At 45.1% G+C, this 17,951-nt stretch overlaps 1 protein-coding gene across 2 annotated transcripts; it reads left to right on the top strand.

Annotated features, from left to right (window-relative positions):
* Positions 1 to 1,341: 1,341 nt before the first annotated feature.
* On the top strand, positions 1,342 to 17,363 carry GAMT (guanidinoacetate N-methyltransferase). Of its 2 annotated transcripts, none has more exons than XM_067473437.1 (7): positions 1,342 to 1,443; positions 4,923 to 5,111; positions 7,886 to 8,031; positions 9,497 to 9,560; positions 14,010 to 14,077; positions 16,161 to 16,271; positions 17,102 to 17,363. In XM_067473437.1, the coding sequence occupies exons 2-7, from the start codon at positions 4,925 to 4,927 to the stop codon at positions 17,237 to 17,239; spliced, it is 714 nt and encodes a 237-aa protein (XP_067329538.1). In that variant the 5' UTR covers positions 1,342 to 1,443; positions 4,923 to 4,924; the 3' UTR covers positions 17,240 to 17,363. The 2 variants fall into 2 exon arrangements, with proteins under 2 accessions (XP_067329538.1, XP_060641000.2); XM_060785017.2 differs by lacking the exon at positions 1,342 to 1,443 and adding an exon at positions 4,722 to 4,802.
* The last annotated feature ends 588 nt before the right edge of the window (positions 17,364 to 17,951 follow it).

Below are 17,951 nucleotides of genomic sequence, written 5' to 3' on the forward strand. Positions count from 1 at the left end.
GAATGCTCTTTGATTATAGGTGAACTATAAATCCCAGCAACTACAACCCCCAAATGACAAAATCATAATTTTTTGAGTGATGGTCACCCCTTGTGTTGTGAGACCTTTTGTTGTCAAATTTGGTGTGATTTCCTTCATTTAAGGTACTCATTACGCACAGAGCATTTATATATATATAGATTGTAATGTAACAATAATAATCTAGCTATATATATATAAATGCTCTGTGCATAATGAGTACCTTAAAAACTTGCTCCATCAATGTGTAATATTTACACAAATGATCAGCTACTGCCAAAAGGGACAGAGTGTTTCATCTATGCTGACGATCATGCCATCGCTGCCCAAGCAGGGAGCTCTGAAATGGTTGAACAGAAGCTCTCTGAAGCTTTAGGAGCTCTTACTGCCTATTACAGGGAAAACCAACTAATTCCTAATCCATCTAAAACACAGACGTGTGCTTTTCACCTTAAGAACAGACAAGCACCTCGAGTCCTGAGGATGACCTGGGAAGGAATCCCACTGGAGCATTGCAGCGCACCCAAATACCTGGGAGTCACTCTGGACCGTGCTCTGACTTACAAGAAGCACTGCTTGGCTATCAAGCAGAAAGTGGATGCAAGAAATAATATCGTACGAACACTGACTGGCACAACCTGGGGATCAAAACCAGACTCAGTGAAGACATCTGTCCTTGCACTTTGCTACTCTGCTGCTGAATATGCATGCCTAGTGTGGAATACAACTCACCACGTTAAAACAGTGGATGCGGCTCTTAATGAAACATGCCGCATTATCACAGGATGTCTACGCCCTACACCATTGGAGAAATTATACTGTTTAGGTACTGACATCCACCGGGAAGTAGCAGCCAACAATGAAATGACAACAGCAGTGACATCTCCGGCCCATCCTCTGCTCAGATATCAGCCAACACGCCTACACCTTCAATCAAGAAATAGTTTTCTAAGATCTACAGAGATACTCAGAGGAACACCTCAGCAAGCGAGAGTCCAAAAGTGGCACGCTAAAACCCAGCACGTGGCACACAGACCCACCATGACCAACTTTACATACTGTTGTTTTTTGGGGGGGTTGACCCTGGATGATGGGAGTTGTAGTTCCTGTGTGTAACCTATTGCCAGGGAGCCATATGTATTCCTAATGGGACCATTTCTAAAATCTAATACAAAGCACATACTATTTCTCATTTTGCATCCCTGCAAAACACCAGGGATCGCTGGATACCTACGATAATAGATAAATAAAGGTTTTCTTTTTTTTTCTTTTTTTTTCAGAGGGTGGTATTGAAATTAGTGTTGGTTGGTTTTCTAGTCACCTTTTCGGCCTCTCATGGAAGGGCGTCCTAAAGCAAAGGAGCAGTCACCAAGAAAGCTTTGTTTCTCAAGATGAAGCCTTCAGCTTGCCAATCTTAAAGCTCTGGTAGGTTTACACAGGGAATTGTGGTCTTTCATATCATCCGAATCAGAACCATATTAGTTTAGCTTGAAGGAAACTAGTTTTAGCAAGGACTTTACTATGTTCCCTATTATTATTATTATTATTATTATTATTATTATTATTAAACCATTGAAGGTGACCTCACAGCCAGACTTCTATTGCCTTGTGACACTGAAAGTCAATGTTTCTCTGGCCATTCTTCACTATCCTCCTAATGCTGCCAAAAGATATCTAGCTTATTTATTTATTTATTTATTGTGTCAGAAATGAATTGAGACTACAGTTTTAATGTATAAAAAACAGTTAAAAACTTGGCATTATACTAAATGTCCTTTGACCAGAGAAGCTGGCCAGTTGGACTGCCTCTGGTGTTGCTGTGAGAAGGTCCTCCATTGTGCATGTGGCAGGGCTCAGGCTGCATTGTAGTACGTGGTCTGTGGTTTGCTCTTCTCCACACTCGCATGTCATGGACTCCACTTTGTAGCCCCATTTCTTAAGGTTGGCTCTGCATCTCATGGTGCCAGAGCACAGTCTGTTCAGTGCCTTCTAAGTCGCCCAGCCTTCTGTGTGCCCAGGAGGAAGTTTCTCATTGAAGTTTATTTTTTTATTTATTTACTTCATTTCTACCCCGCCTTTCTCTACCCCAGAGGGGACTCAATTTAATGCCACACAGATAAACAATAAACACATCTCATCAAAATATAGACAATCTATACCTAGAAGCAATTAAAGCACATATCAATCAATTAAACAGATTAAAATCATATAAAATGCCGAGTCATAATCTCACATCTAAATTGTTTTCCATAATCCATAGTCCATTACTCAAGTAGTTATAAGTTTCATTCTGTAGTTTCCTATTCACCAAACGTCTGCAAGAATAGCCAGGTCTTAAGTTTTTTTTCTAAAAACCAGGAGGGATGGGGCCTGTCTGATGTCACTGGGGAGGGAGTTTCACAGCCGAGGGGCCACCACTGAGAAGGCCCTGTCTATCGTCCCAACCAATCGCACTTGTGAAGAGGTTGGGACAGAGAGCAGGGCCTCCCCAGCCAATCTTAAAGCTCTTGTAGGCTCATAGAGGGAGATGCGTTCGGACAGGTAAGTTGGACCAGAACCATATAGAGCTTTTTAGGCCAAAACTAGAACTTTGAATTGGGCTTGGTAGCAGATTGGCAACCAGTGCAGCTGACGTAACAAAGTAGTATGCTCCTTGTATGCTGCCCCAGTTAGAAATCTGGCTGCTACCTGTTGGAATAATTGAAGCTTCTGGTCCATCTTCAAAGGCAACCCCAGGTGTGGGCGCAGCTGGCACACAAGTTGTAATTGTGCAAAAGCTCCCCTGGCCACTGCTGAAACCTGAGGTTCCAAACTCAGCAATGAGTCTAGGAGAACTCCCAAGCTGCGAACCTGTGTTTGTAGAGGCCAACACAGGCTGTAACCCTATATCCTTTTTGGTCTTATGACCGACCAGGAGGACCTCTGTCTTGTCTGGATTCAGTTTTAGCTTGTTCACCCTCATCCAGACCATCATAGCAGCCAAGCACGGGTTCAGGACCTGAACAGCTTCTGGGTTTTAGCCTGCCACTTTTGGACTCTCGTGTGCTGCGCTGTTCCTGCTCATATCTCTCTAGATCTTAGAAAGCTATTCCTTGATTTAAGGCATGGGCGTGCTGACTGATATCTGAACAGAGGATATGCCACTGCCTTGGTACTTTCATTACATGCTGCTACTTCCTGACAGATGTCAGATGGTGCAATACCAGCAGTATAATTTCTCTAGCGATGTTGGTCATAGGCATCCTGTGATAATGTGGCATATCTCATTAAGAGTCACATCCACTGTTTTAACGTGGTGAGATGTGTTCCACACTGGGCTTGTATATTTATCGGTAGAGTAGCAAAGCACAAGGGCAGATGTCTTCACTGTGTCTGCTTGTGATCTCCAGGTTGTGCCAGTCAGCTTTCGTATGATGTTATTTCTAGCACCCACATTTTGTTTGTTGTTCAAGCAGTGCTTCTTGTAAGTCAGAGCACGGTCCAGAGTGACTCTCAGGCATTTTGGTGTGCTGCAATGCTCCAGTGGGATTCCTTCTCAGGTCATCCTCAGAGCTTGAGGTGTTTTTCTGTTCTTAAGGTGAAAAGCACATGTCTCCATTTTAGATGGTTTAGGAATCAGCTGGTGTTCCCTGTAATAGGCAGTAAGAGCCCCTAAAGGTTCAGAGCGCTTCTGTTCCATCATTTCAAAGCTCTCTGCTTGGGCGGTGAGGACACGACAATCAGCATAGATGAAATGCTCTGTCCCTTCAGGCAATGGCTGATCATTTGTCTATATCAGGGGTCCGCAAACTTTTTAAACAGAGGGCCAGGTCACAGTCCCTCAAACTGTTGGAGGGCCCGATTATAATTTGAAGAAAACGTGAATGAATTCCTATGCACACTGCACATATTTTATTTGTAGTGGAAAAAACACTTAAAAACAATACAATAATTAAAATGAAGAACAATTTTAACAAATATAAAATTATTAGTATTTCAATGGGAAGTGTGGGCCTGCTTTCAGCTGATGAGATAAGATTTTTGTTGTTGTTGTGTGCTTTCAAGTCATTTCAGACTTAGGTTGACCCTGAGCGAGGGCTGGGTAAAATACCTTGTTGAACACTGATGGAACAAGCATTCTCCCCTGAGGCAGGGGGGTTCTTCAGTCTTTGCCATCTGCATTTCTGGCCCTGGAACTCAACAAAAAAGCTCCTGTTTTGTAGCAGATTTCCTATGAAGGTGAAGTGGTAATCCTTTGTGATATTATACATTTTTCTCAGGAGGAGGTGATGGTTTACAATATCATAAGCTGCTGAGAGGGCTATGAAGACAGCGCCTGTAATCTGAAATTATTATTATTATTATTAAACTATTGAACTTATTATTAATAATAATATTAAACGATTAAAGGTGTCCCCACAGCTAAGCTTCCATTGCCTTGAGACACTGAAAATCGACGTTTCTCCGGCCGTTCACCATCCTTCTAATGCTGAGGAATTCTAGCTGAGGATAAAGGGTGGTAAGGATAAGGAATTTATAGCATGATGCCTTGTTGGCAGCTTTGTTAAAGCATAATTAATCTCACAATGTAATTAACCTCACAACCTCTGAGGATACATGCCATAGATGCAGGCGAAACGTCAGGAGAGAATGCTTCTGGAACATGGCCATACAGCCTGGAAAACTCACAACAACCCGTAATTAATCTGTTCCTCCAGCAGGTGTCTCCAGCGCCAGATCCAAACTTGGCGAGCCCCTTTCTCATGTGCAGACTCAGCTGTTTCTGCACACACAACACCCCCTTGGTATGCCCCTTGTGTCTATTTAAATCCCACTCAGAGGCCAAGAGCTTCTTCTTTTCTGGCAGTCCTCCTAGTCTAACGGCTTTCCCTTCTCTCTGTCCAACTCTTTCCTTCAAACTCCAGGCATGGCTTCCACCGCTGGACTTGCCACTCCGATCTTTCGGGAAGGAGAGGATTGCAAGGCTTCATGGAAAGCTGCCGGTGCTGGCTATGATTCAACGGACACCCACTTGGAGATCCTAGGGAAGCCGGTCATGGAGCGCTGGGAGACCCCTTACATGCACGCCCTGGCCACTGTGGCTGCTTCAAAAGGTACGGTCGGCCCTGTTGGCTCCCCTTTTAGGGCTGTTTGCACCTGTTACGGTCTTTGGGAGCCATGGCAAACAAAGCCTGTGACAGAAAGCCCTAACCCTTCTTGTATAAACCTCCAAGATCGATTCTTTTGACGCACAAGAAACGGAGCCTGCTCAGGCCCCATCTACACTTTCATATAATTCAGTTAAGTTCAACATACACATAAGACAACACTGGTGTAAATTGCATTGATCTATTGCAGAGGTCCTCAAACTTTTTAAACAGAGGGCCAGGTCACAGTCCCTCAAACGGTTGGAGGGCCAGATTATAATTTGAAAAAACATGAATGAATTCCTATGCACACTGCACGTATCTTATTTGTAGTGCAAAAACACTTAAAAACAATAAATAATTAAAATGCAGATCAATTTTAACAAATATAAAATTATTAGTATTTCAATGGGAAGTGTGGGCCTGCTTTTGGCTGATGAGATAGGATTGTTGTTGTTGTGTGCTTTCAAGTCATTTCAGAGTTAGGTTGACCCTGAGCGAGGGCCGGGTAAATGACCTTGGAGGGCCACATCTGGCCCCCGGGCCTTAGTTTGAGGACCTGATCTATTGGGTCTCCCTATGCTGGCAACATAACTTCCAAGTGTCCCAGTTTGGCAAAATCAATTCCAATTGATTCTCTGCAGTCCCACTTTATTGGCTACTTTTCAAATGTCCTGGTTTCTCTTCCTTTCCCCTCAGTTCTACCCCCCCCCCCCCACACACACACACACACTTTGTCCTCAGCAACACAATGGAAAATACTGTGGTTGTTCCTTACCGGATTCATTTTGGTACTAGACCCAGGAAGTAACAACATTGTTGTTGACAACCCTGTTTATTTTGTTGGTCAAAGGGTTCCCATCCAGAGAGCTAGGAATCTGGGACAATATTTGAGGATCTTGCGACATTAAGAAGAGTGAAGAGTTAAGAGACAGTGGTATCTGTCCCTTTGTCAACACTTGTGGTTCCCTTCAAGGTTCAGGCATTCCTTCTGACAGCTGTGTGTCAAAGTCCTCAACTGGAGTTATTTTGTTTTTCTAAGATGGGTTTTTAAAAGTGGTTTTGAATCTGACTTTTCCAGGCAGAAAGATCTCATTTAATACAGAAGGAAAGGAATGAAACAAGACAAATACAACTTCTTAAATATGAGAGCTGTTCAGCAGTGGAACTCTCAGCCCCAGAGTGTTATGGAGGTTCCTTCTTTGGAGGCTTTTAAACAGAGGCTGGACAGCCATCTGTTGGGGGTGCTCTGAATGCGACTTCCCTGCTTCTTGGCAGAATGGGGTTGGACTGGATGGCCCACGAGGTTTCTTCCAACTCTGACTTCTAGTCCCAGCATACAATAGAATTGTATTCTGATGTAACTCTGTGATAAATTACAGAGTTGCATCTGATACTGTGAAATTGGATACCAATCAGTCTGGAGAACTTACCAAATGCTGATTTTTAAGTAGTTGCTGGATGGCTGTCTGTTGAGAGGGCTCGAATTATGTCTCCCTGCTTGGTGGAAGGGGGTTGGACTGGAGGGACGTTTCTATGCCAGGGATATGTTCAGCAGCAGAGTAGCAAAGCGCAAGGGCAGATATCTTCACTGTGTCTAGTTGTGATCCCCAGTTGTGATCAACTTTAATACAATATTATTTCCAGCACCCACGTTTTGCTTGATATTCAAGCAGTGCTTCTTATAAGTCAGAGCACGGTCCAGAGTAACTCCCAGGCATTTTGTTGTGCTGCGTTGCTCCAGTGGGATTCTTTCCCAGGTAATCCTCAGAGATCAAGATATTTGTCTGTTCTTAAGGTGAAAAGCACACATCTGTATTTTAGATGGATTAGGAATCAGCTGGTTTTCCCTGTAGTAGGTAGTAAGAGCACCTAAAGCTCTCTGCTTGAGTGGTGATGGCATGATTGTCAGCATAGATGAAATGCTCTGTCCCTTCTGGCAGTAACTGATCATTTGTGTAAATGCTAAACATTGATGGAGCAAGCACATATTCTGCTATTGAATACACATGTCCAGTATGAAATACATCTCACCATGTATAAACAGTGGATGTGGCTGTTAGTGAGATATGCCGCATTATCACAAGATGTCTATGCCCAATACTGCTGGAGAAATTATACCGTTTAGTTAGTAGCACAACACCTGACATCCATTGGGAAGTAGCAGTCAATAATGAAAGGACCAACGCATTGACATCTCCAGCCCATCCTTTGTTTGGATATCAGCCAGCAAGCCAACACCTTGAATCAAGAAATCTCCTCCTAATATCCACAGAGATATTTGCAGGAACACTAAGCAAGCAAGAGTCCAAAAATGGCAGGCTAAAACCTCAACCAGTGGCTGAGACTGGATCAGAGACTCCCTCCTGGGCACAAACAAGACTGGGCGACTTGGAAGGCACTGAACAGACTGCGCTCTGGCACCATGAGATGCAGAGCCAACCTTAGGAAATGGGGCGACAAAGTGGAGTCCGCGACATGCGAGTGTGGAGAAGAGCAAACCAAGACCACTTACTACACTGCAGTCTGAGCCTCACCACATGCACAATGGAGGACCTTCTTACAGCCACAGCAGAGGCCCTCCAAGTGGCCAGCTTCTGGCCAAAGGAAATTTAGTATAATGCCAAGTTTTTGACTTTGTTTGTGGTTTTTCTATACATTATAACTGTATTCTCAATTTGCTTCTGACACAATAAACAAACATACAAACAAACAAATAAATAAGGGATATGTTTCCCCAGGTGGCCGGGTCTTGGAGGTGGGCTTCGGCATGGCTATCGCTGCCACCAAAATTGAGTCATTCGACATCGAGGAGCACTGGATCATCGAGTGCAATGAAGGGGTGTTTCAGCGGCTACAGGAATGGGCCAAAACGCAGCCTCACAAGGTATGAGCTCCATAGACTTCAACACCACCCCTATTTTCCTCCCTCTGTGTTGTTCCGCATTGCATCTTTGGTAAACAACGCAGTCAGGTTTGGGTAATAATGGTACAGCAAAACCCATTCGGCCAAGATATCCCTCTGCCAGGTTTTCAAAGCGGCCCAAATACATGATAACTGAGCTCGAACTCACCCAGTTAGAATCCTGCCTGAATAGCCAGTTGAACCCATTGATTTATAGATCCACAGCCCTGTAAAATGAACATATTCTTCCACACCTGTTTTGGTCTTTTTGGAGGGGTCGGCACCCCAAAACCATGAATTGTGGGAGACATCTTGTTCAGATTATACACAAGGAATAACTGTTTGACCTTCAAATTGGGGGTCTTCCTCATAATGAGAAGAATCTAGCAAAATATACTATAATTGTAATTAATTTTAAATGTTTTAATGCTTAATATTTATTTATATCTTATTTCTGGGTGTTATTATGCTTTGTGTGATTTTTGTCTTGTATTTTATTTTAATACTTGCTTGGGTCCCTGGCATTGCCCGAGTTATTTGAAAAAGTCGGATTTTAATTGTACAGAGTGTATGCGATTGTGAGTGAACTACAACTCCCATCATGCCAGGTTAACCCTGAAAAACTCCATCAGTGCTTAAAGTTTGTTATGTTGGGCAAGTTTGTTTTGAACGCATCATGGGTGGGGTTCAGTGTGCTCTCTGGCTATAGGATGAACTATAACTCCCACTGGTGAGTCAGTCCCCTCAAAAGCCTCCAGTAAGTTGGGTTAGTCATGGGGGTTCTGTGTGCCAAGTTTGGTCCAGGTCCATCAGCGGCGTAGGTCACAGTTACTCTGGTTGTGAGTGAACTACAACTCTCAGAAAGGAAGGTCTGTTCCCCGCAAACCCCTCCAGTAGTCAAATTTTGGCATATCAGGTATCAAATACCTGATATGCCAAATTTCAAATTTGGCATATCCAGTAGTCAAATTTTGGCATATCACATGCCAGATTTGGTCCAGATTCATTGGCGTTTGGGTTCACAGTGCTCTCTGGATGTAGATGAACTACAACTCCCCCAAATCAAGGTGAATTTTCCCCCAAAGACCTCCAGTACTTTTTGCTGGTGCCTTCATGTGATATTACATAACGGCAGCCACAGAGATGCTAAACGGCATTCCTCCGATGGTGGAGATCCACCCAGGGACACTCTTTACAACAAGAACCATCCCCTTTCTAATGATTGCTGCATCCGGTTTGAGGTCCAGATTGCGGTGCCAATGGGATGTCGTCAACAAGCCTTCAGTCAGTGCCTTGGGGTCGTTTTTAACAGAAGTATTTGGGAAGCAAAGTGTGGTGCAGTTCATGTTGGGCAACCCACTTGGGTTAATTTGCAACCTGCTCCTCTCAGTTCCCGAGTAAGGGTCAGTGCCTGGTCACTCATTGATTCTCCCTTTGCTTGTCTAAGGTCGTCCCTCTGAAAGGATTGTGGGAAGACGTTGTCCCGACGTTGCCCTCTGAACATTTTGACGGTAAGAATGGGTTTATATATTTATTTATTGATTTACAACATTTATATGCCGCCCTTCTCACCCCGAAGGGGACTCAGAGCAGCTTTCAAGGTATATATTACATACAATATATTATATTATTAGCATAGTACAATATCAGCATTAAACCTTGCTATATATTGCACCATACCATGATATCGTAATATTATTAGTAATATTACATGTAATATAAATATATAATTATAATATCTTATATTACATTACATTATAATATTACAAATATTATATATGTGCAATATATTATATTATATTATATTATTAGAATGGCGCAGGAGACAAGGTGGAACTGTCCCCTGGCCCCCTCTCTCTTCACTCTGGCCCAGAGCAACAGTTGGTGCTCGGGAGAGGGGTCTCCAGCTGATGGCATATCCAGGAGACAAGATGGAGGTCCCTTGGCCTCCCCTCTCTTCACTCTGGCCCAGAGCGACAGTTGGTTTGCATGTTGTATGCGGCAGCCGTAATGGAGGGGCCTTTGATGTGGCAGCAAAGCCCCACCACGTTATGGTTTCTCATAATTGAATCCCTGGTTAGCTGCGCAAACCCACCAACTACCCATAGTCCAGGTTTCCTTTTTTTCTAAGCTATTCTGCTGGAGTCGCCACTCCTGAATGAGCAAGTTATGATGCACAGAGCTTTACAGGGGTGTCAAACATTATGATCCTCCATCTCAATTCATTTTGAGTAGCCAGATATTCCTAAAAGTTGGATCCGTCTCAATCTGGTTTCAGGCCTGGGTATGGGACAGAGACGGCATTGATCGCCTTGGTGGATGATCTACGAAGAGAGGTAGATGGGGGGAGTGTGTCCCTTCTAGACCTCCTGGACCTCTCAGTGGCTTTTGATACCATCAATCATGGTATCCTTCTTGGCTGTCTCTCCAGGATATGACAGAGAGGCACTGATTTACAGTGCCTCCGCTCCTACCTGGAGAGTCGGACCCAGATGGTGGTGCTGGGGGACTCCTGTTCAACTCCCTGGTGGGTGAACTGTGATGTCCCTCAGGGTTCCACTCTGCCCCCCATGCTATTCAACATTTATATGAAACCGCTGGGAGAGATAATCCAGAGTGTTGGAGTTCGGTGTCAAATTTACGCAGATGACACCCCACTCTATTACTCCTTTCCACTGAATACCAAGGATGCCGTCTTACCCCTGAACCAGTGCCTGTCATCGGTAATGGAATGGATGAAGGCTAATATGTTGAAGACAAATCCAGACAAAACAGAGGTATTCCTCGTCAGTCAGAAGGCGGATCAAGGTGTGGGATTACAATCTATGCTGGGCAGGGTCACACTCTCTCTGAAAACTCAGGTCCACAGTCTGGGGGTGATCCTGGACTCATCACTGACCCTAGAACAGTGGTTCTCAACCTGTAGGTCCCCAGATGTTTTGGCCTACAACTCCCAGAAATCCCAGCCAGTTTACCAGCTGTTAGGATTTCTGGGAGTTGAAGGCCAAAAACATCTGGGGACCCCAGGTTGAGAACCACTGCCCTAGAACCTCAGATGTCAACATTTGCCAAGACTGCTTTCACACAGTTAAAACTTGTGCACCAGCTGTGCCTGTACCTTGAGACGCCTGATCTGGCTATGGTGGTCCATGCCTTGGTTATTTATTATTATTTATTATTTAAAACACTTATATTCCGCCCTTCTCGCCCCGAAGGGGACTCAGAGCGGAGCACAACATATACATGGCAAACATTCAATGCCTGGATACAATACATAAACATTAAAAAACATTTATCTCAATATTAAAATACACCATTTAAAATAACACAATTTAAAACCGTCCTAGCCATCTGCATCAAATCCAATTGGCCCTGTCATCTTTCCCATTGTCGCTTCATTGCCCTGACCCGAAAGCTTGGTCCCACAGTCAAGTTTTTACCATCCTTCTAAAGGACAGGAGGGAGGGGGCCGACCTGATCTCACAAGGAAGGGAGTTCCATAGCCGGGGAACAATCACCGAGAAGGCCCTGTCTCTCATCCCCACCAGTCGCGGTTACTTCCTGTCTAGACTACTGCAATGCTCTCTACATGGGGCTGCCTTTGAAGACAGTTCGGAAGCTGCAACTAGTTCAGAGATCGGCAGCCAGGTTACTAACTAGAGCATTGTATCATGAGAGAACAACTCCCATGTTACGGCAGCTCCACTGGCTTCCCATCCGCTTCTGGGATAGATACAAAGTACTGGTCATTACCTATAAAGCCCTAAATGGTTCAGGCCCAGACTATTTGCAAAACCGCATCTCTGTATACAAAGTGGCACAAGCTTTCCCATGTGTAAAGGAGGCCCTTCTCTCAGTCCTACCTCTGTCTCAAGCCTGGCTGGTGGGAATGAGAGGGGGGGCTTCTCCATGGTTGAACCCCACCTCTGGAACTCCCTCCCGAAAGAACTAAATACTGCCCTGTCTCTCCTCACCTTTAAAAAATGGCTAAAAACCCTCCTATGCACGCTGGCGTACGGAGAGGAGGGAGACTAATATGTCTCAATATACATCCTTGCCTAGTTATGTTAAATCCTGTCTAGATACTGGAATTGATTTTAGCCTGTTGGTTGTTGAAAACCATCCCATCTCTCTATAGGGTTTTAGTTGTTTGTTTTAGATGTTTTATCCTGTGGTAAATGTATACTATGTGATTATGTCTGTTTGGGTTATTTAAGTTATTATTTGATTAATTTTTGCCTGAAATCAAGTTTAAAGTTAGGAGTTTTATATTGTTTGATGTGTTCTCTTTTGATGTAATTTGTTTATATGTCTTCTCATTGGCATTGAATGTTTGCCGTATATGCTTTATTTGTAGATCCCTTCGAGGTCTACAAATAAAGAATAATAATAAAGTTATTATTATTATTATTATTATTATTATTATTATTATTACTACTAGCTTGGGTACCCAGCGTTGCCCAGGTTATTTGAATAAGTCAATTTTCAAAACCCACCAGTATTCAAATTTGGGCCTATTGGGTTTGAATGCCAAGTTTGGTCCTGATCCATCATTGTTTGGGTTCAGAGTGTGCTGTGGATGTAGGGTGAACTACAACTTGTATAAATCCCTCCAAAGATATCCAGTATGCTTTGTTGGTCATGGGGGTTCTTTGTGTCAAGTTAATTCCAGATTCATTGTTGCTGTTGTTCAGAATGCTCTTAGATTGCAGGTGAACTATACATCCCAGTACTTACAACTCCTACGAATTCATGGTGAATTCTCTCCGAACCTCTCCAGTATGCTCAGTTGCTGATCAATTCCTCTGTTTGCTGGAGCCATAGAAAAGAATACAAAGGGTTAAGGGAGAGGCGGTAATCGGAGTCATGCAAAATCCACACCAGTGGAGAGAGTAAGAAACACTGGGATGTCTGTGGTGGAGGAAACATATAAAATATAGGATGAAATCCCTGTGTCAAAGCCTTCACTTGAGTGGTGGGCAGTATAGCGTTTGTGGAGGACATTGGCAGGGCTCTTGGGCATGTTCATGGCGCTCTCTATAACCTGCAATGTCATTGGAAGGAGGGCCATCGATGTGTCCTGAGCAATGGGAGTTATAGCCATTCATGGAAGCAGGAGCTTGTCTGTTTAAGTGGACACCCAGCCACACACATATTTTCACTTTTATTATGTGTATAGATTATTATTATTTGAAACACAACAAGATGAGTCCACAGCAGACACTCTGCTGGCTGTTGTGTTGGATCACACGTCGGACACTTCCCAAGTGTCTAGGACTGTGTGATGTATTGGCGAATAATAATAATAATAATAATAATAATAATAATAATAGCTGTACCGGCCACACGTTGCTGTGGCCTACGTTCCCTCCCTTTTTCTCTTCTTTTTTTCTCTCCTTCCTTCGCTCACTTTTTTCTTCCTTCCCTTTTTTCTTTCTTTCTCTCCTTCCTTCCTTCTCTACCTCTTTCCTTCCTTCTGTCTTTCCTTCCTTCTTTCTCTTTCCTTCTTTCCCTCCTTCCTTCACTTCCTCCTTCCTTCCCTTATTTTCTTTCCTTCTCTCTTTCCTTTCTTCTCTACCTCTTTCCTTTCTTCCCTTTTTCTTTTCCCTCTCCTTTCTTCTTTCTCTACCTCTCTCCTTCCTTCTTTCCCTCCCTCTTTCTCTCTTTCTTTCTTATTTTCTTTCTCCCCTTCCTTCCCTCCCTTTTCCTTCCCTTTTTTTTGTATTGTTATTTAGTTTTTAATCATTTAGCTTTTGGGGGGGGGGGGTTTAAATCCTTTCCACTGTTTTGGGGGGGGTATTTTATGAGTGATGGTCACTCGTTGATCTGTTAGGGGTGTAGTGTCCAAATTTCGTGTCAATTCGTCAAGTGGTTTTTGAGTTCTGTTAATCCCACAAATGAACATTACATTTTTATTTATATAGATTATTATTATAGTATTATCTTCTTACCCACTACAGGAATCCTTTACGACACATACCCCCTCTCGGCAGAGACCTGGCATACTCACCAGTTTGGCTTCATCAAGGTAAGAGGCAGCTGCCATTAAATGGGGTTGAATTTTCTCTCCCCAGATACTTCCTAAGAGTTCTTAAGGAGTGGACACCTGCGGTGGAGCAAAGCTGGATCATATTTATGAAATTCGGTGTCTTTTGCACAGGCACGATGATTGTGGGTGTCTGCGCGATCTGTACCCAAGGATTGCCAATCCAGAGGCTTCTTGGAGAGTCGTTTCTTTGTTTACGGGGGACAGAAAAAGGATGTTTTAAGGCAGGCCTCTTCAACCTGTGGCCCTCCATACATTTGCAACTCCGACTCCCAGAAGCCCCTATTGCCAGCTTGTCTAATGACCAGGAATTCTGGGAGCTGGACTCCCAAATACCTGGAAGGCTGCAAGTCGAAAAGGTCTTGTCCAAGGCATTGGAGAGGATCAGAACTGCAAAGGCAGCCTCAGGAGCCCAGGATTGAGGCCCATTCTTTGCACAAAGGAAGTAGCTACAGGGGAGAAAATCCCTATTCCCCTCCAAACAAGATTTCTCCAAATGGCTTTCCCCCCTGTTAGTCCCACAATTCATAACATTACCAAGGGAGAGACCAGATGAAATCCACCTGGAAAATCTGGCATTTGCTGGGTCTGCATTCTAGACTTAAATGAATCATAGAGTTGGAAGGGCATCCCCAAAGGCCATCCAGTCCAACCATTCTGCCAGGCAGGAAGACACCATGTGATCCCTCCCGACGGATGGCCATTCAGCTTCATAGACATTAGCAGGGCTATAAGGTCATAGAATCCTAGAGTTGGAGGGGAACCGCGGGCCATCCAGTCCGACCCCTTTTTGCAAGGCAGGAAGACACCATCCGATCCCTCCCAAAAAACTGACAACCAGTTTCATAGACATTAGCAGGCTACAAGGTAGTAATAATAATAATAATAATAATAATAATTTATTTATAACCAGTCCTATCTCCCCTAGGGGACTCATAGATTCCTAGAGTTGGAGGGGACCCCACGGGCCATCCAGTCCAACCTTTCTGCCAGGCAGGAAGACACCATGCGATCCCTCCCGACGGATGGCCATTCAGCTTCATAGACATTAGCAGGGTTATAAGGTCATAGATTCCTAGAGTTGGGAGAGGAACCCATGGGCCATCCAGTCCGACCCCCTTCTGCCAGGCAAGAAGACACCATCTGATCCCTCCCAACAGATGGCCATCCAGTTTCATAAACATTAGCAGGGCTTTGAGGTCATAGACTCCTAGTTGGAGGGGACCCCAAAGGCCATCCAGTCTAATCCCCTTCTGCCCGACAGGAAGACACCATCTGATCCCTCCCAAAGATGGCCAACCAGCTTCATAGACATTAGCAGGGCTATAAGGTAATAATAATAATACTTTATTTATAATCTGCCCTCTCTCCCCTAGGGGACTTATAGATTCCTAGAGTTGGAGGGGACCCCACAGGCCATCCAGTCCAACCTTTCTGTCCAGCAGGAAGATACCATGCAATCCCTCCTCACAGATGGCTTTCCAGCTTCATAGATATTAGCAGGTCTATAAGGTCATAGACTCCTAGAGTTGGAACGGACCCCAAAGGCCATCCAGTCCAACCCCCTTCTACCTGGCAAGAAGACACCATCTGATCCCTCCCAACAGATGGCCATCCAGCTTCATAGACATTAACAGGAATATAGTGTCATAGACTCTTAAAGTTGGAATGGGCCCCAAAGCCGTCCAGTCCAACCCCCTTCTGCCTGGCAAGAAGACACCATCTGATCCCTCCCAACAGATGGCCATCCAGCTTCATTGGCATTATCAGGACTATAGGGTCATAGACTCCTAAATTTGAAGCGGATCCCAAAGGCCATCCAGTCCAATCCTTCTGCCAGGCAGAAGGGCCATCCAGTCCATCTCCCTTCCGCCAGACAGGAGGAAACCATCCGATCTTTCCCGCCAGATGGCCATCCAGCCTCTGCTTCAAAGCCTCCAGAGAAGGAGAGTCCACCAGACTCCCAGGCAGCATATTCCACTGAAGAGTTAAACTACTGCATTGCTAGATATTTGCCATTTTGTCCCAAGCTGTGTAACCTTTTCTCCTTTTCCTTTCTCCTCAGGGCCATGCCCATCGGCTCCTGAAACCCGGCGGGGTCCTCACCTATTGCAACCTGACTTCCTGGGGCGAGCTCCTCAAGACCCAATACTCCGACATTGAGAAGATGTTTCAGGTGATTGTTTTTTTTCTTCATTTTTAATTTTGCAACGCAGCAGCTAAAAAAGCGAATGCCATTGTAAGGGGCATCAATGGGAGTCTAGCATCCAGATAGTTGGGAGGGATTGGATGGTGCCTTCCTTAATGGCAGAAGGGGGTCAGACTGGATGGCGTGGGGTGGGTTTGGACAATATCTTCCTTAATTGCAGAAGGGGCTCGGATTGGATGGTCATCTGTGGGGAGGGATTGGATGGCGACTTCCTTAATGGCAGAAGGGGGGGGGTCGGACTGGATGGCCATCTGTGGGGAGGGATTGGATGGTTACTTCCTTAATTTGCAGAAGGGGGTCAGACTTGATGGCCACCTGTTGGAAGGGATTGGATGGTGCTTTCCTTGATGACAAAAGGGGGTTGGACTGGACAGCCATCTGTGGAGAGGGATTGGATGGCGCCTTCTTAATGGCCGAAAGGGGCTGGACTGGATGGTTATCTGTGGAGAGGGATTGGATGGCGCCTTCTTAATGCGGAGGGGGGCTAGACTGGATGGCTATCTGTGGAGAGGGATTGGATGGCGCCTTCCTTAATGGCGGAAGGGGGCTGGACTGGATGGCTATCTGTGGAGAGGAATTGGATGGCGCCTTCCTTAAAGGCGGAAGGGGGCTGGATGGCTATCTGTTGGGAAGGATTGGATGGTGCCTTCCTTAATGGCAGAAGGGGGTTGGACTGGATGGCCATCTGTGGAGAGGGATTGTATGGTGCCTTCCTTAATGGAAGAAGGGGGTCAGACTGGATGGCCTTTGGGGGTCACAATCCATAGGATTCCCACTCTAGGATTCTCCTCCTGCAGGAGACCCAAGTGCCGCACTTGGTGGAGGCCGGATTCCGGAAGGAGAACCTTTGCACCAGCGTCTTGGACCTCGTCCCTCCGTCCGACTGCAGGTACTACTCCTTCCCCAAGATGATCACCCCCAGAATCACCAAGTAAGACGGAGGGAAGAGAAGCCGCGACGTCACAAGAAGCACCCATCGTTGCTGATTTGCTGGACCAGAATCCCTTTGCAACATGTGAGCCACTCTTTCAACAAGAAAATCTATATTTCCACACCTTTCCCCTGTCTTCTGGTCTTTTTTCTTTCATCGCTCGGAGGTTTCCAAACACATGCATCTGTGCCAAAGCTTCCCAAACCTGGATTTCACTTTGAACCACAAATCACATTGTCCCCGCTACATATATGGACTAGGGGTCCTGGGACCGATGGGAGTTGTCGTCCCAAACCAGCAAACCCTTGGTCCTCTTGGAATTGCCCCAAAGCTCTAGGAATTGGGTGTATGAGGTGAAGGGATGATGGGAGCCAAAAGGGAGGGAGGACAGGATTCCCCAGGTGATACCAGGACTGTGTTATCATGTGGATTACACATCCCATCATCCCCATCCCATAGTAAGGAATGGCTGGAGGTAGAACAGGAATCCCCAGGTGTTACCAGGACTCAGCTAGCGTTTGGACTACATCTCCCATCATCCCTGTCCCATAGCAAGGAATGGGTGGAGGTAGAACAGGATTCCCCGGGTGTTACCAGGACATGATCTCCCATCATCCCTATCCCATAGCAAGGAATGGCTGGAGGTAGGATTCTCCAGGAGATACCAGGAATGAGCTAGCGTGTGGACTACATCTCCCATCATCCCTGCCCCATAG

This window comes from Anolis sagrei, chromosome X (assembly GCF_037176765.1).
Source record: "Anolis sagrei isolate rAnoSag1 chromosome X, rAnoSag1.mat, whole genome shotgun sequence".
Lineage (NCBI taxonomy): Eukaryota > Metazoa > Chordata > Lepidosauria > Squamata > Dactyloidae > Anolis > Anolis sagrei.